The following is a 22,654-nucleotide window of genomic DNA, read 5'->3' as shown; positions in this document are numbered from 1 at the left end:
TTTATGCATTAAGCACATTTTTATGCAGATTTTTTTAAAAAAAAATGCAGATAAATACAGATACAGGATGGAATAAAGTTAAGGGTGAACACATGCAAAAGTGAAATAAAAGGCAAATAGATTGAAAGAACTCCATTTCAACGTTTTATTGACAAAGCAATCTTGGATGGGCACAGAATTGTGATATCACTCTAGCGAAGATTTCATAACGAATTACTTGTATGGTTTGCAGTGGAATGATTATCAGTCAATGCCAGCTAAATACACTTGCATATTAATAAAACAATAGTTATGAAGAAAAGGAACATTTCTTTCCTTTTAGTTATCCATGCACATGTCATACCAAAATTCAGCACAGAAGAGCCATTTTTGGCCATGTGAGACAGAAGGAGGGAGACCTCCCTAGCATTTTGAACGGATTAATTGAATGGATGAAATGACTAAAAGCTGTAGTTCTAGCACATATTCTGGATAGATGGCTATATTTGCAAAAAATAAAATAAAAAGGAAATCAATAACATTTCACTCCTCCTGAGATAGCTGGTTTGCCAAGACTGCTATTGTGACACTTGCCATAGCTTTAACCTTGCCTTCTTCACTTTCATTTGTGAATAACATTCACAGGCTCATAGGGTGGAGGAGAAGCAGGAATGCCTTCAGTGGGGACCACATTACCTCCATTGACAGTATAGGGCACAAAAACCACTTCCTGCTGTAACATAAAAGAGGAATTCAATATAAGAAACAGTGTCCTTATGATGACCATTGTCATTGACACAACATTGTCATCATGATGGCATTTGAGGCCTCCTACCTCTTCAGTCATCTCCACCTCTTAAATGGAAAGTATGTGTGTGCAATGTATGTCCGGAAATGTTTACCCACTTCCAGATGAGTTAGAAACTTGAAATTGGCATGCTGGTAGGTCTGGTTGTATAATGTACCAGAGGGTTTTAAGTATGTTGATAGAATTTAATAATTAAAAAAACCTTCTACTTGACTTTCTCCAACTGCCACTAACCCCACCCACCATTCCATTCTAGCCTCAACTTATGCCTACAACTCCCAGCATGCCTTGGGCAATATAATTGGTTTAAAAGTTAACTCACAAACCTGGCACCAGCCTACTACATTAAGATGATATATAGACATATATCTCAGGGGGCCCAAGCAACTCCGGGTGTATCAGCTAGTCATTAATAAAGTAACTGCCCCAATTCCTTGGAAGGAGAACTCTACCAAAGCACCTGTAGCCCCTTCTTGTGAGCAACAGAACCTGCTTAGAGTCTGAATTAGCAGAGATGTTGGAGAAGAGAAATGGGCTTCTTATTAGTAGAGCCATTATGCTGAGACCATTTTAAAAGTATAATCTTCCATTCGGAAGAGAGGAGTTTAGCTTTGCCTGCAGCCAGCTTCATTCTTTTAACTAAGGCAGTCACTCCCTAATCAAAGTGTTTGGCATACCTTTTGTTTTCAGTTATTTATTTTATTTATTATTACATTTGCATTGGTTCCAGATAAACAAGGAACTCAAAATGGCTTTTGTTCTACTTCCTGTTGGCTCAGATAACCCTGTGAAGGATCAAGTCATTTGAGACTTTCTCCACTTCCAACAATCACTCTATGTGTAATAGCAAGTGTTGGCAAATTATCAATTTGAAGTCTTCAGCAATCTCATGTTTTGCTCAGAACTCTTGTACAAGGGCCAAATCCAACCTAGACATACTGGTAGGGAAGGAATCCTTATTCCCCATACTCTGAAGGCGGAGGGGAGACAAGGCAACTTAACTTGCCTGGGGCTGCCTATATGGCTTATTTGCCCCATGGTGGATGTGCAGTGGTGCTGCGTCGGTTATACAATGCAGCTGCCAACTTACAGCCATCTCAGGGCTTTCTCCCAAAGCTTCGCATTTAAAAAATCAGACTTACCCCGACTTTTTCCCTTGAAGCAAGAACACCATGGCCCTTCCACCATGTGACCTCACTCTGGTACTGAGTTGGGAGGGGGGGAGTTATTCCCGGGTGGATGGCAACCACTTACTGGTCACCAGAAGCTGGGCAAAGGGCAGGGGATGGGGTCGAGTACCCAGATGGCTGCCGGAAACTTACACTCCCTCCTGTAATGGGATTTCCTGCACTCACCCACAGCAGTGAAACCACAGGGTTTTCTCTAAAGCAGTGGCAAAATGTCACTGTGAAGGCAACTTCCCAGTAGCAACAAAGGCCTTAGCTAGACCTACCTCATAGTCCGCGATGGAGGAGGGAAGATCCTGCAATGTGATTATCGCGAGATCCCTCCTACGTTTACATGTGAAGCGTGACGACCTCAGGAGGAGAGGAATCACGCAGGCCATTTTTATAATTTTTAAAGACACAGGAGCGCACGAACGGTCGTGTGCAAAGGTAGGTGCTTTTTTAAATTTTAATTACTTTTCCCGCTCCCCCCACCCTACCCCCAATGGGCGCAGTGCTCCTGAGGAGTGCTGCGCCCCGCCTGCAGCTCCCGGTTCCGTGCAAGGAATTGCGCGGAGCCAGGTCAAACCGCAGCAAGGCGCTCAGCCTGGGACCGTGGAAAAAGTGGGCCCAAAGGGGAGAGCGAGATCCCAGGGCAAGGGAGGGATCATCCCTCCCTGATCTCGGGATCCCCTGTGCGTCATGTGGATGCACAGGGATGATCCCGGGATTCGTCCGGTCTAGCTAAGGCCAAAGACACTAGAGACAGAGAAACCTGCCCAGTCTTCATCCATCAATGTCTGCCACTCTTGTGGTTACTTCGAATTAACCTCCCAAGCAGAAACTGATGCCTTCTTGCCTTCCCAATGGGGGACAGCACCAAAACTTGCACTGAACAAGCCTGAATTCTTTTATGGAGCCCCTGGATTATCATATATATATATGGGAGATGTTGCATTTTCAGCAACACTTGTTAATAATAAGCTCCTTTTTCCTAAATTGCTCTCCCTCTAACACCTTTCCCTGGAATGCTTTTTCTTCCTTCTTTCTTATTAAATCCCCACTCAGATGTGAAGCTCACTGGGGGACTCTTAGGCCCATCCTTTCTCTCAGCCTAACATACTTCTCAGAGTTGTTATGCAGATAAAAGCAGGGATATAAACATAATAAATAAAAAAGTAATCTTGCCTTACACATTTTAATAAGTTATTCCTAAATTTCAAGCAAGTACAGTATCAGAGGCTTACCTGGTCATTCTTACAGCAGGCTGCTTGGCACCCAAAATGTGCAGTAGAGACAGCGATGCAGAACTCCAGCATACTGAAGAAAAGGAGCAGGACAGAGAGACCAGTACCTACGGACTGTATCGGAAAGACACTTATTATATACCTCTCAGTATAAGCAAACTAGTTCATTTGCAGGGGCATGTCTACACAAAGGGTTTGCCCTGGGGCAGCTTCGCAGTAGTGGCACGTCATCTATATGATGCAGCCACCATTGCGAAGCCATCCGGGGGCAAACCCTGGAAACTCTGCTCCCAAAAAGTTGGACACTTACCCCAACTTTTTTGGCAGCAGAGCCCATAGCACCCCTGATTGGTCACCATGGCTAGCCCCACACCTGTAAAAGTAACAAACAAACCACAAGGGGGAGAGAGAAGCAGGGCCATTCCTCCCCCCCTTTTAAATTTTTTATCTGTGCAGCTGCGCAGATACAGTAATATTTTTTTAAAAAAAATGGGATGAATGGGCAGCCAGAGGGAGAAGAGATGGTTCGCCCTGAGTCCCTGCCCCCTTGCATCTTCCTCTGACTGCCTCGTTTCTTCCCCCATTGTTTTCTTTATTATCTCTATCCATGCAGCTGTGCAGATACAGACAATAAAATAAAAAGGGGGAGAGGAATGGCCCCATTCCCCCCTTTTTATTTTTACTTTTAAAGACTGGGAAAGTTCGCACTTGCATTCCTTCCAGTGCAGATGCCAAGAGGGAATGCAAGTGTGGGAGCACGGCGCCTCGCGGCGCCAAAGTACCGCCGTAAAGACGGGGCCAGGAAACTGGAGGAAATTCGAGATTAAGCCTCACATGTGAAAATACATTCATTTTCAACCTTCCCGAGGCTGTTTATATGTGACAAAAGCCCTGCGGTGGGTGCGCAGTGGCGGGGGTCAGTTATATGACGCAGAAGCCACCACGCAGGCATCCCAGGACTTTTCCCCCGAAGCTCCAAAGCAAAATAGTTGGGAATTTACCCTGGCTTTTTTGTCTGGCACGCAGCAAGGACAGCGCATTGCATTCTGTCCCCACTGCTCTGGGGCTTGTTGGAGGCATGGCCAAGCAGATGATGACCCCTGATTTGTCGCCATCCACTCAGGCAGGGGAGATGGGGTGAGTCAGCGAGCTGAATGGCCGCCAGAACACCTCTGCGCTGCTTCCATGGGGAGGAAAGTCTCCCTTTTGCTGGGGTGAAGGTTCTCCCTTGCCCTGGCTTCAATCCCCGTGAGGTAAAGGGAGGCAAAGCCAGGGAGGGATGGCAGCAGTGGCTCCCCCCTTCCTAGATCCATATAAACCCTGCACTCACTCCTTTGTGTGGAGATAACAGGGTGCAACCCCACAGGAGCAAAAGCATGGGGAGCGAGAATGCGGAGCGAATTCAGCACCATGAAGATCCCACCACCCTGTGCCGTTTGCTTCACCTCATTTTAGAAGCCACAAGCTTCCTGTGCAAAGAAAGCAGCTAAAGGAAATACTTGGGAAGTGGCTATTACACCATTAGAGAAAGTCAGTGGATTGGATGGAGATGAACAAAAGCCCTATTCATGCATTAAACACTATAAGTGTGGCTGAGAGATGGGGATGTTCCCACCCCTCCATCTTTGAACTCACTGTGTTGGTGGGGAAAGTCCGAAGAGGAAGAGTAACTGCACGCAGATGAATTTGGTTCATTTCCTCTCTGTGGTCAGGAACACCTTGTGATTGGGGGTGGAGACTGCACAGCCACCCCACACTTCCCCATATAGCGGGGAAAGGGCTACAGTCAAACCGATTGGGCTAGATCCAGCTTTACTCATGCTTAAAGTAGACTCAGTGAAATTAATGGAACTTAGGTTAATCTTTGGATTCAGTCCAAAGAAATCAATGGGGTTTAAGTTCGTCATGACTAACTTGATTTGAGCGGAGCTACAGCATGGATCCAGTGCAACAGTACAAATAAAACTGGAATTCTTCAAACCCACACAATTGACATGTATAGCCATGGAGGTGAAGCTCTCTTTACACCTCACCTTCCTAAGTACTAACTTTAAACTACAATGTGTGTCAGCTATATTTTACAGTTTAATACCTTAGTGACAAGTTCGTGAATCGCTTGTGCAAAAGACGGCAGTCAATCTCCCCAGAATAGTTCCTGCAACACTAAGCCCCAGAGGCTGCACACCTGGGAAAAAACCCTGTGTGTGCTCATCTACTTGTCCAAAAGAGATGTGTAGGAGCTTCTAAGAAGATTCCCCATTAATTTAAGGATTATGAGTGTTGGGAATATTGCAACCTATGAGTTACAGGAAGGGGGCAGTATTGCAGTTAGCTAGTTAATGCATGGAAATTTGGGGAATACCTTAGGACATCTATAGCCTACAGTGTGGCTTCCTGCTCCTCCCCTTCCACTCTGTCTCCTCTGCCTTCCTCCATTGCTGGGAGCACATGGCTTACTCTCTTACTATCTTGCTCCTGTTGTTGAGCTGAACAAACCCTTCTGAAACTATAAGCTGAACCTGCATAGAATCATAGAATAGTAGAGTTGGAAGGGGCCTATAAGGCCATTGAGTCCAGCCCCCTGCTCAATGCAGGAATCCACCTAAAATCATCTCTCACGGCTGTCCAACTGCCTCTTGAATGCCTCTAGTGTGGGAGAGCCCATGACCTCCCTAGCTCATTGTTTTTTCTGATGTGCAGACAGAATCTGGCTTCCTGTAACTTCAGCCCATTATTCTGTGTCCTGCACTCTGGGATGATAAAGAAGAGATCCTGGCCCTCCTCTGTGGGAGAACCTTTTAAGTATTTGAAGAGTGCTATCATGTCTCCCCACAGTCTTCTGTTCTCAAGGCTAAACATGCCCAGTTCTGTCAGTCTGTCCTCAGCATCTTGCATGCAAGAATATTGCGAATAAACTATTTTACTTTTCCTCACAAAGTCCTTTTTATTAGCCTTTGTGTGCATGTGAAACTGGTCAACATTCATTCTGTTTTGCCTTTTGTTTTTCTCTGCTAATGGCCTTTTTAACAGGAGGCAGCAATACCAAAATTCCCATCAACGAGTCTAAGGCCGTTTCTACACCAACCCGAAAATCCAGGATGGTCATGGCCGAGTCCCTGTGAGTCCAAATGAAACACAGAGACTCCCGGGAGCAGGGGGAGACAAGCACGGGTTTTTACCAGGGATAAGTACTCCCTGGGAAAACCCAATTCCTCCCGCGGTCTTGGGATCATCCCGAGACCGTGGGAAGTGTGTGGCCACCTGTCCCGGCTTCTTCCTTCCTCCCCACGAGTAGCGAGGTTCATCAGAGGGAAGGAGCCAGGACAGGGGGAGTCCAGGGCCATTGCTGGTGGGGTGGGGAGCAGGGTCAGAGCTTTTTTTTTAACATTATTTTTCACTGGAGCACAAGTGCACTCCAGCTCCTTTTCCTTTAAAAAAAATGGCGCCCGCAATAAGTGCGACATTCCTCCTCCCATCCAGGACATCACACGGCCGTGTAGGCACAGGGCAATGATCCCAGAAGTAGGTAAGTCTGGGATCGCCCCCTCCCCGGTCCTCTACACCCATAGGTGTAGAAAGGGCCAGTTTTATAAAATAGGAAACTGTGGGTTCAAATCACCCTCATGGTCCCACAGCCAGTGCGTTATTCTTCCTGCATTTGCAAGTAAAGATAATATTAGCCCACTTTAAAGGTCTGTTTTAAGAATTACTGATATCATCCAAAGCACCATATAAATGAGAAGTACAAGAAAGGGAATACGTTTTATTATTAATGCCTAATATTGATGCACTGAATGGACTCAAACATCAGTCTTTTTTTTTTCTGGGATGAGAATGCTATGTGCCAAATAGAAATGCCAGAACCTGCCAGAATTTCAGGTTTCGAAAGCCAGAAACCAAAAGAAGGGATATGTATGGGTAGGAGAACCACGTGTGCAACCTGAGGTTTGTGTGCTGTTTTCTCCACAGTAACATCCCAGAGACAAGCCAGTCTTGGGGGGAACTGCTGCAGTGAAAATATTAAGCACAAGTCTATGAAGTTTCTTTCTCTCATATATATACATACATACACACACACACACACACAGAGCCCTTTTGGATCCAACCCATAAAATCAAAGTATTGTGTGACATTTATTTACTTACTGTTGTCCAATAATAGCCATGTAGATAATCTACAGGATTTATAGCCAGCTCCACTATATATAGAATTATTCCAATGAATGACATTACAGCACTTGTGATATTCATTCCCACACTGCATTTCACCTGAAAGAGAGAGACAACCAATTAGGATGCCAAAAACTACAGAGTGCACAGATTTATTCAAATTGTTGAATAAAAGGAGTTTCACCCAGTCAAACTGAAGCAAAACGCATATTCAGTAAGAAGCCTGATTTTCAATCTACTGAGGTCCCTCCACCAAGGGGAAATTTAAAACCAAAGAAAACTCTGAAGCAGCTTGGGGCGTTGTGGAAAGGTTAGCAAACAACATGAACCTTCTTTTTTTTAATCTTTGGATCTCAGTTCTCCCTTTAGAAGTGTGAAATCCATTTAGCAACCTTTTAACCTTCAATGTTATTTAGCTAGAAAAAATGTTATGGAAAGAAGAAATCGATAATTGTGTCATGATATAGGGTACAAAGATGTCAATTATGATCTAGTTCAGGAACATGCATAACTCAAAAAAGAAAATGCTATTACCATCTTAGGTCATGACATTTTTGAAACATAGAATATAGTCTGTTGTTTAAAATGTTACCTGGACATGTCTTTTAATGATTTTTCTGCTAAATCATGAGAATTTGTAGCATCAACATTAGACTCTGAAAACAAAAGTTAGGAACCCTTCAGTTCTTTCTTTCCTAATCTTTTGTTCTAATAATTGCGATAAGTTTCTAAAATAAGCGCCTTGAAATCATCCATTGTTGGTTGTATGTTATGTTTCTCTTACTATGAATTGTTGATGCTTAAGGAAAGGAAAGGAATTGTTAAGGAATTTTGTCTCCTGGGTTAAATGTCAATATATTTCCTCCACCAAACCCATGGAAGTGGAGTATTTCCCTCATAGGAAGGTTCACACTTTTCTGAGTACCTTAATGCTGATTTAAAGTGTGAAAAGAAAATCTGTCTTGCGAGAGCATCCATGACACTTCTTCCCAGTCAGCTATATAATGTAATAATTAAAATAGAATATTAAACACATTTTAGCAGATTGCCAGTAATAATAATGTTTAGTGCACGCACGCGCGCACACACACACAGAGTCATAGACTCACACTAAAAAAAAGTCTCTCTGTGTGTGTGTGTGTGTGTGTGTGTGTGTGTGTGTCTATTTCCCTTCTCCCTAGCAAGGTTTTTCTAATTGTTTCTACAACATTATTAAATTTTCTCCTATACTATCAGCAGGTTTGCTTTCCTGATATTGAAGGCATATCATGTTTAGCCCCTTCAAAAGATGAACATGGGACTGTAATGCTGTTAGCATGATTTAAAAAGATGAATATAGCAGTGTAGCTAAAAGGAGACGGTGAATCATAGGGCCTTGCTAGACTGGGCTTTAGCCCGGTGCAAGCCCCGGGCTCACCCCTGTGTGTCCAGATGACACACAGGGTATCCTGGGCTCAGGCAGGGGTGAACCCTGGGCCCGGGGTAACTGACACCACTTTAGGCCCGGTTTTTCCTGCGGTCTCGGGCTGAGCCCAAGACCACAGGCATGTAGCCAGGTCCGCCGCTTTTCCCAGCTACCGGATTTACTCCTGAGTAGGCGGGGAAAGCGGGGGACGGGCTGCAGCGCTCCACAGAAAATGCTAATTTGCCTTGGAGAACCCGAACCTCGCCTCGGCTTCGGCACCGAGGGGACCGAAAAGGCCTCTGAAGCTAATCGGGGGCTGTGCACAGCCCTAGTCCAGATATTGGCTGGGGAGGGCAGGGGTAAATCATTCCTTCCCACATGATGTGGTTCCAACAGCCATTAAGTATAACATGTCATTTGGCCCTCATCCTCATTAACTGGGATTTTGTAATGCCAGACTCCAGATCCAGCGGACATTTCTGCAGTGTGGCTCATTTCCATCCCACAACAGTAATGTCAGAGCCCCTATGTCACATCTGAAGGCCTCACAATATTGCTCCCTTGCCCATCCCCACTGCCATCTCTCCCAGAAACTAGGGACATGCTGGCATAAAATGCCGATGCACAGTGGTCATCTGCCACTCAAGGCTTCTGACATTACCTTCATTGCCTCCATGAGCTGCAATGCAGCAGCTCTCAAACCACAAGGGACCATTAGGAGGGACCCAGTGAAAGAAGGGTGCTAGGCAGAATGTGATCAGCAGTTGCATTACTCAGCTTTGTCAACGGGATGTCTCCTGTGCTTCCCCGTCCCCTTATCCCATTTTAAAAACACACACACAGATAAGCTTTTCTTTTCTTTTTAAGCAAAACCAGCCCCATGTAAACTTGGCGTTGTGGTATAATTCTGCCACTGCATGATGCTGTTTTATTAAATTGAATGGAGCCTTCAGGGAGAGGAAGTATTTAATTCAAATCATGTGGCTGCCCATTGTAATTGAGCCGATCATAATCCCAGGAGAAAGTGGAAGCAGAAAGCCCCAGTAAGGCAGCAGGATTTAAAAACAAAACAAAATAGAGAAGCTCAAAAACTGTTATGTATCTCTCTCTCTCTCTCACCAAGCCAGAGGTTGGATGTTTCTCTGCTGACACAGACAGGGATCCAGAAGCAATGAACTGTTCAAAAGAAGAAGAAAAAGATGCATTTGACTGCAGTAAAGTTAAAATTCACAGGAAAATTCTCTCTGTTCAGAAAAACGTTTTGCTGTGGCAAGTGACATATACTATTAGATGATGATGATAATAATAATAATAATAATATAATACCTTCAAATACTGATTCTACATTCATTAGGAAAGCCCTTGAGGAAAAGTACGATTGAATCTTGCCTCCTCATAATTCTGAGGAGCCTTCTGTCTTGTTTGCATGCTTATTTAGAACCAGGAAGGAGTATGTGTGTCAATTCTGGGATCTCATGTCTATTTGTGTGGAGGGAGTACTTTGCTCACAAAAATGTGTGGCAGCCCTTTGTGGGATCTCTGTTAATGAACATCAGGCCACCTAGTATGAAAGGTAGATCTAACAATGTGTCAGCAGCAATGAATGACAGTCATTTTCACACGTCTGAAAAAGCAAACGGTGCTCTCGGGGACACCTCATAATCATTCGTTCCTAGAAGTGTTCCTGAGGCTACCTGTTTTCTTTGTCACAGGAAAACAGCAAATTTGTGAGCAAATTTGTTGAAATTCGCAAATTTCTCTATAAATATGATCGTAAAATTGAAAACATTTGAATGTGGGAGAATGGAAATCAACAGATTCATCCATCCATGGTGAGGGCTTTGATTTTCTTGGAACTTAAAGGTCTGGGTTTCAATCCGGTGTACTCAGACCATATTTGTGGTGCTGAATTAGGGCTGCCACCTTTTTTTTCTGACAGGCTCCTCATTTTTAAGAGCAATATGACAGGCAAGCATAATATGATCCTCTCCTTGCTGGGAATTGCTGTATTTGGCTGGTGCAGATGAGTACAAATTTAATTTTGGTTTGGCTTTTGATAAGAATTTACTGAAAGTCTTTACCAAAGCAGGATGGAGAGAACTTAACATTTTAAAAATTCTAATGTGAAAGAAAGCAAAACTGAATGATTTATCCATGCATAAACACCACTGGAATGGGGACAGAAGTGCCCCCATATCTGTTCCTGGTGACTCCCGTTACTGAAAAGGATGCTGTTGCCTTTCTTCATAGTCCATCTCTAAGTTCTGTTTCTTGGTCATGCTAGAATGTGGTGAAGCTTTCCCAATATGGGATATCTCTCTGTGTGTATACCCTAAAGGCGTGCTGAAAACTGTAGCCGCTTTCAAGAGTTTTGTTCCCTTGAGCATTCTGGTTTTGTCCCTAGGAAACACAGCCACGAAAGTGGTTTATATCTTTACAGCTGCTATGAATAACTGCAAGGCTTTTTTGCATGTGGGGGGAAAAAAAGAATTTAGAAAGACTCAACCACCTTGTCTAATTAAAGAAAACCAAACCTTCCACCCAAAAATAGATTATTATTTTTCCTCCCTTCCAAATCTTCATGGGAGTTTTCTTCCCAGCTACTCACTTACTGATGGAAATTATGGACTAAAAGATTCAAGCTTTATTATTTATTTATTTTACTGTGCTTTTAAACCACCCAATAACCAAGGTTCTCAGGGTAGTGTACATACATTAAAATCAGTACAAATATTAAAACAAAAAATTAAAAGAAGCACAGAATAAAACAGAGATAAAACGAGCAGCAAAAAATTAAAAACAAATAACATCATGAAACCTGACTAAAACCATCAGCAGTACTAAAACCACTGGAATTGGCAGAGATGGCAAAACTCACAGCGATAATGAAAGAAAGATCAACAACTATGTTTATGTTAGAATGGAAACCTTTGATAGAATATTTGCAAGAGACAGAGGAAAATGATGTATTTGTTTGTGGATTTTAGTATTAAGACGGGGAAAGAAAAGAGGAAAAAAAGAAAAGAAAAAAAGAGAAGAAGTAAATTTGATTGATGTATTAATCATAATTAAAGAATTAGAGAGAAATGGAATATGATTCTGGGAATCCAGTGTATGAGATTCAGATAAGTCATAAGAAAGAATTGAATTTGATTAACATATTATTAGTAATTAAGAAGTTAGTTAGCATTTCTGGGATGAAGAGGGCCAAAAATATACTTAACCTTATCCTTAAATTTTTTATTGTATTTTAGTGTAGTTGTTTTGTGTATACCTTTGTTTGTATGTATTACATGTGGTGCAAAAATTGTGTGTTTGTGATGTTTAATATATATATAAGTAGTACTAAAAGCACTAAAAACAGTTCTTCAAACACCTAAGAGAATAAAAAGGTTTCCACCTGGTGCCAAAAAAATCCATAATGTGGGCACCAAGTGAGCCTCTCTGGAGATAGCATTCCACAAACAGGGTGCCACCTGAAAAAGCCCTCGCCTCAATTAGAAGGCACACCTTGAGCAGATGACAATCTCAATCCACAAGTAGATAAATATACCTATGGTTTATCCATTGGTAGCTGGTGGCTCTGATTTTAGTGGAGCTATGTTTTCATTCTGGGTTTCAGTCAAAACTAACTAGAATTCTAAAGGAGCTATCCAAACTGCTGAACCTAGTTTGGAGATAGGGTTCAGCACCTTGGATAGCTTCTTTAGCATTTTGTCTGATTTTGACTAAAACACAGAATTGATCCACAACCCCACCGAAATTAGAGCCACCAGCCTCAACTGACTTAAAGCAACAGTTTCTGCAGCTGAAACTCTCCCTACGGCCAGAGTTCGATCCCAGTGGAAGCTGGTTTCAGGCAGCTGGCTCGGGTCGACTCAGCCTTCCATCCTTCCAAAGTCGGTAAAATGAGTACACAGTTAGCTGGGGGAAAGGTAATAACGGCCAGGGAAGGCAATGGCAAACCACCCCACTATAAGGCCTGCCAAGAAAACGTCAGCGAAAGCTGGCATCCCTCCAAGAGTCAGTAATGACTCAGTGCTTGCACGAGAGGTTCCTTTCCTTTCCTTTCCTTCAGAGCAGATACCATTTCTTTCAGGTTTCCCCAACCTGGTGCGCTTCATGTTTTGGACTACAGCTCTCAACATACTTGACCATTGGCCACACTGGCTAAGGCTGATTAGGAGCTAAAGTCCAAAACATGCCACAGCATTAGAGAAGGCTGCTCAATATCCTTGTTCTTTATAGCAAACCTGTACTAATTCTAAAGAAGCTTCCTTACCAATTAGTGGTTCTTTGCCCCACAAAAAATAATGTCTGAACAGCAATTTGTAGAACTGCAAAGTGTAAATTCAAAACCATATTCCAGGGATGGGCAACTTCATAGAATCATAGAATAGTACAGTTGGAAGGGGCCTATAAGGCATCAAGTCCAACCCCCTACTCAATGCAGGAATCCCCTTAAAGCATATCTGACAGATGGTTGTCCAGCTGCCTCCTGAATGCCTCTAGGGTGGGAGAGCCCACAACCTCCCTAGGTAATTGGTTCCATTGTTGTACTGCTCTAACAGTCAGGAGGTTTTTCCTGATGTCCAGCTGGAAGCTGTCATCTTGTAACTTGAGCCCATTATTTTGTGTCCTGCATTCTGGGATGACCAAGAAGAGATCCTGGCCCTCCTCTGTATGACAACCTTTCATATATTTGAAGAGTGCTATCATGTCTCCCCTCAGTCTTTGCTTCTCCAGGCTATACATGCCCAGTTCTTTCAGCCTCTCCATATAGGGCTTTGTTTCCAGACCCCGATCATCCTCGTTGCTCTCCGCTGAACCCTCTCCAGCTTGTCTGCATCCTTCTTGTGATTCTCCAGATGTTATTGGGCTGCACCTCTCATAAGCCTTCCTCACTGGCTATGCTAGCTAGCCTAGGGCTGATGGGAAATACAGTCCAACAACTCTGGAGGGACACACGTTGCCTACTCCTGCCATAAACATGCAAAGGCATATAAAGTACTACTTACAAATATTGCTCCCCAAAATGGATAACCTGATATAGTAACCAAAACAACGTAGTTTGTCCCAGAAATAACAGCTGAGACCGATGAAAAGCCAATGTGTATCAATCCAATTAAAATCTGGATGGCCTGTGGGAAGAAAATGGACAAACAAGATCAAACAATTCCCTGATTCCTGGGGAAAATGTTAATATTGGCTCATGATTACAGACTGAAAATGTCACTTGAAAATTCAGAAAGACCCAGTAGAGTTCGATCTGTTCCCCTTGGCTAATACAAAATTGAAATATGATCTCCTCTTTACCCTTCCCTCCATCGGGAGAATTGACCGTTTATTTCTACTCTCTGTTTTCTGTTCTCTAACCAAGTTCTGTTCTCTAACCGGGTTCGACATTGGGATTGCTGTGCCTTTAAGGTTTGTATGTGTTCCACTCCAAAGAATCGTTAAGTCCCTTTGGCGCTAAACATTCCAAATGTAGGATCCAAAACAGTTCTCTTTTACTCAAAGCTGTTTCATTGCCCCTGACTTTTTCAATCATAAAAGAGAACTGTTTTGGATCCTTCATTTGAAATCTTTAGCGCCAAAGGGACTCAGCGATGCTTTGGAGTTGAACACATACAAACTTTAAAGGCACAGCAATCCCAATGTCGAACTCTCTCTGACTAGTTCTACAACTGAAGCTAAGTTGAGATAGAATCTCTTTGGAATCATTTATCTCATTCCACGGGAGCTATTTAATCAGGCCCAATAGAATGCACATGACTTCGAACTGGTAGTACGGACAAATCATTAATGACAAATTTAGCTCCAATGCAGAATGCTGGCAAGAAACTTTGAACTTTTTATAGGAACGTACTAAACCGAAGGACACCAAATGGCCATTGAAATCTTTACTATGCTTTTTATACTGTATTTTGTATTTGTGCTTTTAACCTGTTGGTTGTTTTATGATGGTTTTAATTTTTGTGAACCGCCCAGAGAGCTTTGGCTATTGGGCGGTATAAAAATGTAATAAATAAATAAATAAATAAAAATTCCAAATGGCCTTGGGAAATCATTGGAGGAGTTTAGGGATCATCTACAAATCAAAATACCTAAAGGAGTTAAACATTTAGTTTTCATAGAAAGCCACACAGAATCAAAATACAAACTAACAGTGTGGTTTTAGGAAAAAACTACTATGACCCCCCAACACTGTGGTTCCCCCAAATTCAAGAAGAAATCAGAATGTAATAAAAAGAGGGTAATGACAGTTTTATACACTGCTTTATAAGCACCAGTTATAAAACACCCAAATATGAGAAAGGAATTTTGTCCCATCATGCCAAACATTATTTAAATATTTATATATGCCCCCCCACAGCGTCCACACCTTACAACAGGCCTATTTCAAAATGGCCATAGGAAAGCATTGGGCTGTCAGGCAGCCCCACAAAAAAGAGGAGGAGCCCCCAAAATGTTCAGGGAGGTTGGTAATAAGATTGTAAGTACCCTAAAAGTCCCTGCTGGAGGCATGCTCCAATGGAATGACCCCACATTGCACACGGGCAGTTTAAGTTTCTTCAGAATGGCCATAGGAAAGCATGGGGCTATCTGGCAGCCCCAGAAAAAAAGGGGGAGCCCCAAAATTCTCGTGGAGGTTTGAACTGAGACCCTAAGCATCCAAAGAGTTTTTGCTGGAGGCGTGCTCCATTGGAATGGTCCCCACTTTGCACATGGCTACATTAGGTTCCTTCAGAATGGCCATAGGAAAGCACTGCGCTGTCAGGCAGCCCCAGAAAACAGGGGGAGCCCCAAAATTCTCATGGAGGTTTCTAATAAGACCCTAAGCATCCTAGGAGTTTTTGCTGGCCATTCTGAAGGAGTAGCCGGGAAAAGCGGTGGGCAGGAGCACTGCGGCCATCAAGGCAGGGTGGGGAGATGGGGGGAAAACAGAGCCAAGGGGGATGGGGATTGGACTTGGCAGGCAGGCGGGCGGGGGGGGGCATTGGACATTGTGGGGGGGGAATCAGGGGCAGGGGGAGCGGGGAAACCTTTTTTAAAAAAGCCTACCTTTATCGTTGGTATGCGCACATGGCCCCTTTCAACTGAAAAAAAAATGGCTGATGTGATGGGGCTTTCATTTATCCCGTCGCGTGGTATGTGTAGACAGAAGCGACAGCCCGTGCTACTTCTAGCGCGGGCTGGCCCCTCCACACGCCCGGATTTTAAGGTAGGTCTAGCAAGGCCCTAAATGTTTAACTCCTTTAGGTATTTTGATTTGTAGATAATCCCTAAACTCCTCCAATGATTTCCTATGGCCATTCGGAATGAACCAATGCATTTCAATGGCCATTCAGTGTCCTTCGGTTTAGTACATCCCCTTTTTATACAACAGCAGCTTTGGACAGCTTACCAACTTATTCCAGGTCAAATTGTTTTCCTCTTGCATGATACAAATACCTCAGGATTAGTTATGTGATATATCAGTCTCACAAGCTAATTTCAGCATTCTACTTATAAAAAGAGATAAATCTACAAGCTGGACAAGTTCCTTGCTTGCTTAGTGCATTACAAGATTCAGCGGCCGTAAAAATAAAATCTCAGGCCTTAGCTGGACCGGGCGAAATGCTGGGGCGAACCCTGGGATCGTCCCTGTGCATCCACATGATGCACAGGGGATCCCAGGATCAGGGAGGGATGATCCCTCCCTTGCCCCATGATCTCACCCTTCACTTTGGGCCTGCTTTTTCTGAACCCAAGACCACGGAACGTGTGGGCCGTTGCCGCGGGTTGACCTGGCTCCGCACGAGCCAGAAGCTGCACTCATCGGGGGTAGGGTGGGGGGAGTGGGAAAAGTAATTATTATTTTTTAAAAAACTTCCCTTTAGCGCACGAGCGTTCGTGCGCTCCTGTTTCTTTAAAAATTAAAAAATGGTGGGCGCAACGCCTCTCCTCCTGAAGTGGTCGCGCCTCACGTCTAAACGGAGGAGGGATCTCGCATTAATCACAACATGAGATCTTCCCTCCTCCGTCGCGAACTATGAGGTAGGTCTAGCTAAGGTCTCAGACTCAACAGTAAGCTAAAAGCAACAAAAGCTTCAGCTATTGGGCGGTATAAAAATGCAATAAATAATAACACATGCAGTGGCTTTCCATAAACAAACCTGCTTGTTTAAAATTTCCTTGGTGTGTGTATTGACTATTTATATATTGATAATAATATCTCGGGTGTTGTTCTTTTCTTCATTTTAACAGTGTAATTTTTAATTGTTGTAGCTCCTGACGAAGGATTTAACAATCTGAAATGTTGAGCTTCTTGGATACCAATAAAAGCCTTTCATAAGTCTGATTGCACCAGAGCTTGTCTCCCACCCACACCCACTAATTGGTGCTTCCCCCCTTCCCATTCACACTGATATAAATTACAAAAATCTTTAGAATTTACATGCAGAGCAAAGTTAGCCTTGCAGGTTCGATTCCAATAATGCTAATTATTTGCTGGTCTGTTCCTCATATAATGCTCAAGATCATGCTGCTCTGAACTTTAAGTAAACTATACAAGAAGTTCCTTGTTGCTATTTCCAGTAAACATCTTATTAACAATCGGTGCACCAGAAACCACAGGTCACTGTGCCTGGCAACTTAGTTGAAAGGGAACACAACAGGTGGGACTGCACCTGTGTCTACTGCTCACTTGGCAGGCTCCGTCTGTCCCTAAAATCTTAAAGACCCTGATGACTGAGACATTTTGTCCCGCCCCCTTGTTGTTAGGAACTAAAAGCCCTCCTCATGACATTTCCCACGCAAATGTTACTCAGAATGCTCAGTACCAGTTACAGAAAATCTATGCCCATTTTTTTTTTGCCAACAATTGGAATTAGCTTTCATAGGGTGAGCATATGAAAAGGAGGACAGGGCTCCTGTATCTTTAACAGTTGCATAGAAAAGGGAAGTTCAGCAGGTGTCATTTGTATATATGGAGAACCTGGTGAAATCTCCTCATCACAACAGTTAAAGCTGCAGGAGCTATACTAGAGTGACCAGATTTAAAAGAGGGGAGGGCACCTGCAGCTTTAACTGGTGTGATAAAGAGGGAATTTCAGCAGGTTCTCCATATATACAAATGACACCTGCTGAACTTCCTTTTTCTATGCAACTGTTAAAGATACAGGAGCCCTGTCCTCCTTTTCATATGATCACCCTAGCTTTCACACCCCTGTAGAAAATGTGGGTGAAATAAGTACAAAGCTCAACTAAAAACTTTTCTTTTTCCTAAAGCTTTTAAAACTTGATGTTGTGCGGACTTTATACTGTTAGTTTTACCCTACCCTGTGCCTGCTTACCCTACCCTGTGCCTGTTGGCATTCTCTTCCCCTCCTTATTGTTTTACTATGATTTTATTAGATTGTAAGCCTATGCGGTAGGGCCTTGCTATTTACTGTTTTACTCTGTACAGCACCATGTACATTGATGGTGCTATATAAATAAATAATAATAATAATAATAATAATAATAATAATAATAATGCGAGGTACTGTACACAGAAATCCTGTACATATTTCTCTGAGAGAAACAGTGCAATCCTATAAATAAGTCCCATTGTGTTTCATGGGGCTTACTGTCAGTTAAGTGGTATAGAACAGCGGTCTCAGTCACTTTGGGGATACATTTTTAGTCCCCTGTTTAGGGGAGGAAATATTCTTACATTTATCTTGTAGAGCGAGAGCCTTAGACTACCAATTGTTGGGCTTTTGGCTCATCAGGAAGTACTCTAAAATGCCAATGCCCCATGAATGAACGACTGCCAGTGAGTCAGCCAGTCAGCTGTTCATTCATTTAGCCAGTGGGGCTCAACTATCTATCTACCTATATAACAAATCCATTTTGATTCAGGGAATAATCTTGGAAGAACTTTTTGGCATACCCTTTTTGAGCCAATCCCTGTTACTCAGATTGGGCTCAGACGTCACAATAGTCAACAGTTGATTAAATTGTCCACTGTTGACTTTAGTGACGTCTGTCAAGGAAAAAACATACCCCTGTTATTTCCAAGAAATAACCAACACAAATAATCAACAGTGTGCAGAGTGGATTATCTGCACAACCGTTATTGTATCGTGTGGTGGGCTCCATTGATTATTTCCCATGCCTACAGAGTCATGAGACAAGAGCAGCAGAAACCCCAGCCGCTCTTGCCCAGTGGGTCTCTATAGGCATGGGAAATAATCCCGTCCCGGGAAGTGCTTGGGAACCGGCAATTCTGCCATCCCTTGGTGGAACGCTGCAATAGGAGGCTCTCTATGCACTTCCCAGGATGGGCACATGCCATCCCTGGGTGGGGCACCACCAATCACAGTGCCTCATGTGTTACCAGCAACATGCATGTCCCTTGCTCACCCTGCCACACGATCCATCTGGATATTGGCTTGAGGGGATGGAAGGAGCTCCTTCCATCCCCTCCAGCTGATATCCCAATGGTTCACAAGGCGGAGGGAAAAGGATGTCTCCCACAGATTGACGTGTAACATCAAACTGTGGGAGATATCCTTCCACTGAGAGTGTCTGCCTGCATCCCGCTCTCTGTTGTGACGGCACAGAGAGAGAAGACTCTCTCCTTCACGCTGTCCCAAGATGCACAGAGGGCGAATGGAGTGCGGGGCGCAGGAGGCATGCATCCTTCCGCATTCCACCCTCTGTTCATCATTTGTGGAGAGGGGACAGAGGGAGGGGATGCTACCAGAAGAGTTATTCTGACAGTGTCCCCCTCAATCTGCCCTCTCTCCACAAATGGCACAGGTGGTGAGGTGCAGTGATCCCATCTCCTGTCAGGAGATGCAATCACTCTGCTATTTATTTATTTATTACATTTTTATACCGCCCAATAGCTGAAGCTCTCTGGGTGGTTCTTTCGTTGCAGCCGTCGCCATAGCGAGAAGGAGGCGATGGCATGATCCTAGCTCCTGACAGGAGATGAGATCACTCTGTTGCTTGTTGCTATGGTGATGACTGTGGTGCATCTTTTGTCACAGCCATCGCCGTAGCAAGAAGGTGCGCGGCGTCATTCCCCCCTTCCACCCGTCCCCACGGAATGGCAGCACCCTGATATGGGAAGTGGGAACGAGTGCCACCATTTGGTGGGGAGGGGAGAGGGAGACAAATTGTCAACCCTGTGGGCCTATTGTACACCATGGATGACTATTAGCGTCTCACTTTCAATCAGAGTAACAACTGATCTTTAGTCCTTCCTGCAACAATATCATTCCTATCCAGAAACTATGGTTATTGCCATGGGCATCAACGTGAGCAAAAGAAGTCTAGCACACTTACCCCCAGAGTCTTGGGCTCTGCTTTGCGAAAATCCTCCATTGCCCCCACTTGGGGGTTCTGCTGAGGTGGGTTGCCTCCATATTGTACATATTGTACCATCCCTGGTGCTTGAACGAAAGTACCAGGCCCCCCCTGGCTTCCCTGGATTACATTGCCACCATTGGGGGGAATAAACACTATCGTTCCACTAGCCATTCTCACTGAATCTATTGCCACAGCTAAGTTATCTGCAAACAAACAAATCAGAGGAACAAATGAAAAACACTCTCTCAGATTTGGACAAATCTTGCAAATCCTCACCAAGATGCACATAAAGACATCTTTGGACTATACTAAAACTGAATCTATGGAACTGGGCTTCTGGCCTCATGAGTAAAGGACCAATAGAGCAATTGTTTGTGAGTGATTTCTGCGCTGCTCTTTGTACCCTAGCGATTGCATAGAAGCAGAGAATCTTGGGAAAATGCTAGACAAGAGGAAATGGGATGGTTTGCCTTTTCTTGACTCCCACCGCCCAAATAAACTGCTGAATGACGCTTAGCCTTCCCAGTTACACTGTGGAATTGTTTCAGTTTTCCAAAGCACAGCAGAGTCAGCTAGGGTGGACAGACGCAAACGAGGATGGGACTCCTGCGTCTTTTAATAGTGGGATAGAAGAGGAGATTTCAGCAGGTGGTGCTTTTTTGTTTGCTTTTTAAATGAATGCACACCCCTCGCTAACATTAGTAAAATATTCAAATGAAGCAATATGTAGTAGATGTAGGAGGCCCAATCCAGAGTGGGACCCTAGAGTAAGGGATGGGAGGCTTTTAATATATGCATCTGCCCCCCTGCTCTAAAGTAAAACAAACAAACAAACAAAAAAGGTAGCTGCTACATACAGATTTAAAGTAATGTCTATTTTGCCCCCCACCCCACCTGTCTTGTTCTTTGCTGAACGAAGACCTCTCCAAAGTGAGGTGTCCAAGAATGATAATTTTCTCACCCAGTGGTTGATTTCTCAGAGAAACAACGCAGACTGTCCACACAAGGCCAGGTGCTGTCTGTTCTTAAAAGGTGGGTTGGTTATTCAGTAGTAAGGGGAAAACCCCTTTACTCATGTTCAGAAGCACCCTGTTATTCCGGCAAGCCTTTCAGTGCTGAGCCATGAATCAAATTAAACACTGTTCCCTAACCCCTTTCAAAAGTACTTACATTACACTTTCTGAGGTGCTGTTCTCTGTCTCGCAATGTATCTATCATCTCACCAGGAAGTAAGGAGAAGTAAAAGCAATATAGGAGGAGTGTTATCAAAACCAGACTTTAACACTTGCCTTCATAATTCCCACCCCACCCCTATGTTTGTTGTCTCCTTCTGCTATGTTGCTCTTGACTTCTTACACTTCACATATTTTTTTCATTCCTGCCAAGGAGCTCTGCACATTTTTCTGGTTTCTTCTGTGTTTACCAGCAGACAAAGTGTGTGTGTGTGTTGTGTGTGTGTGTACACACACAAGGGCTCTTTTGTTTAACCTGAGGTATTCCTTCTTCCCTCCCACCACAAGGATCTTTCAAGTAAATACTCACTTTTATCCTCTGTTGGGGTAACCACTTATGAATTGCCCCAAAAGAGGAAATGTATCACCCAAAAAGAGAACCAAAAAGGAGGATGCCACTTTGCATAAAATCTGCATATCCTAACTTATATGTTTAGAAACACATTTAGAACTAATAACTATAACTTAAATAGAAATTCAATAAAAAAAACCTGCTGGTTTTTTTTAAAAAAACAGATGATAAGGCTGTCTCACAGTGCTCCAAAGTCCACAGAGCTACAAAACAGCCTTATCTGACATGCACTGAGATGTGTCATGATGTTGTGCAATGTCACAAATTGTGCTTGTTTGCAACTTACCCTCTATGCACTCACACTTTTCCAGGGTCTTTCATTCCCAAATCCAGATGGGGATATTATTATTATTAGTAATATTAATATTTACATTCCTCATCATGAATGAGGAAAATCATTCAACACCACACGGAAATTTCCACTAGCAGGCCTGCTGCAAGATATTATGAGCTGTTTGGTTGTGATAAAATGGGTTTGGAGTTTGAAAGGAAAATATTCATTCTTTGCTGCTGTTTTTATCCTGCTTGTGTTTTTATATTGTATTGTATATCATGTTTTTATACTGTTAGTTTTATACTTTGAATGGTTTTAATTTTTGTGAACCGCCCAGGGAGCTTCGACTATTGGGTAGTGTAGAAATGAGAAATGCAATAAATAAATAAATAAATTCTCTACTACATTGAGATTTCCAGCAGCACGCATACTGCAGGACCAACCTGCATGGTTGCTTTGAATCTTGAGCTGCTTGGTGAAGATAAAACAGTTTTGGTTGTATCATGTTGTAGTTTTAAAAGACCTGGTAAGTGGAAGGCTTGAACATCCTCTTCCAGCACACTACCTGTTTACTTCAAATAGCATCTTCCTAACATCACTTCACTCCAGAAAAAAATTGTGGGTTCAGATTTGTGAGCTCAAAAGTCTAACTTCATATTCTATTTAAGGCTCTGTG

General features: G+C 43.3%; 1 protein-coding gene across 1 annotated transcript; it reads right to left on the bottom strand.

Annotated features, from left to right (window-relative positions):
• Nucleotides 1–195: 195 nt before the first annotated feature.
• Nucleotides 196–21,541, bottom strand: LOC134392560 (membrane-spanning 4-domains subfamily A member 8-like). The gene is made up of 7 exons (XM_063116981.1): nucleotides 21,291–21,541; nucleotides 20,097–20,323; nucleotides 13,793–13,915; nucleotides 9,894–9,950; nucleotides 7,346–7,468; nucleotides 3,201–3,314; nucleotides 196–712 (listed from the first exon to the last, which is right to left on the bottom strand). The coding sequence occupies exons 2-7, from the start codon at nucleotides 20,289–20,291 to the stop codon at nucleotides 602–604; spliced, it is 723 nt and encodes a 240-aa protein (XP_062973051.1). The 5' UTR covers nucleotides 20,292–20,323; nucleotides 21,291–21,541; the 3' UTR covers nucleotides 196–601.
• Nucleotides 21,542–22,654: the final 1,113 nt, after the last annotated feature.

This window comes from Elgaria multicarinata, chromosome 2, assembly GCF_023053635.1.
Source record: "Elgaria multicarinata webbii isolate HBS135686 ecotype San Diego chromosome 2, rElgMul1.1.pri, whole genome shotgun sequence".
Classification (NCBI taxonomy): Eukaryota; Metazoa; Chordata; class Lepidosauria; order Squamata; family Anguidae; genus Elgaria; species Elgaria multicarinata.
The sequence above is the reverse complement of the archived record's forward strand: the minus strand, read 5'-3'. Positions and strand labels throughout refer to the sequence as shown.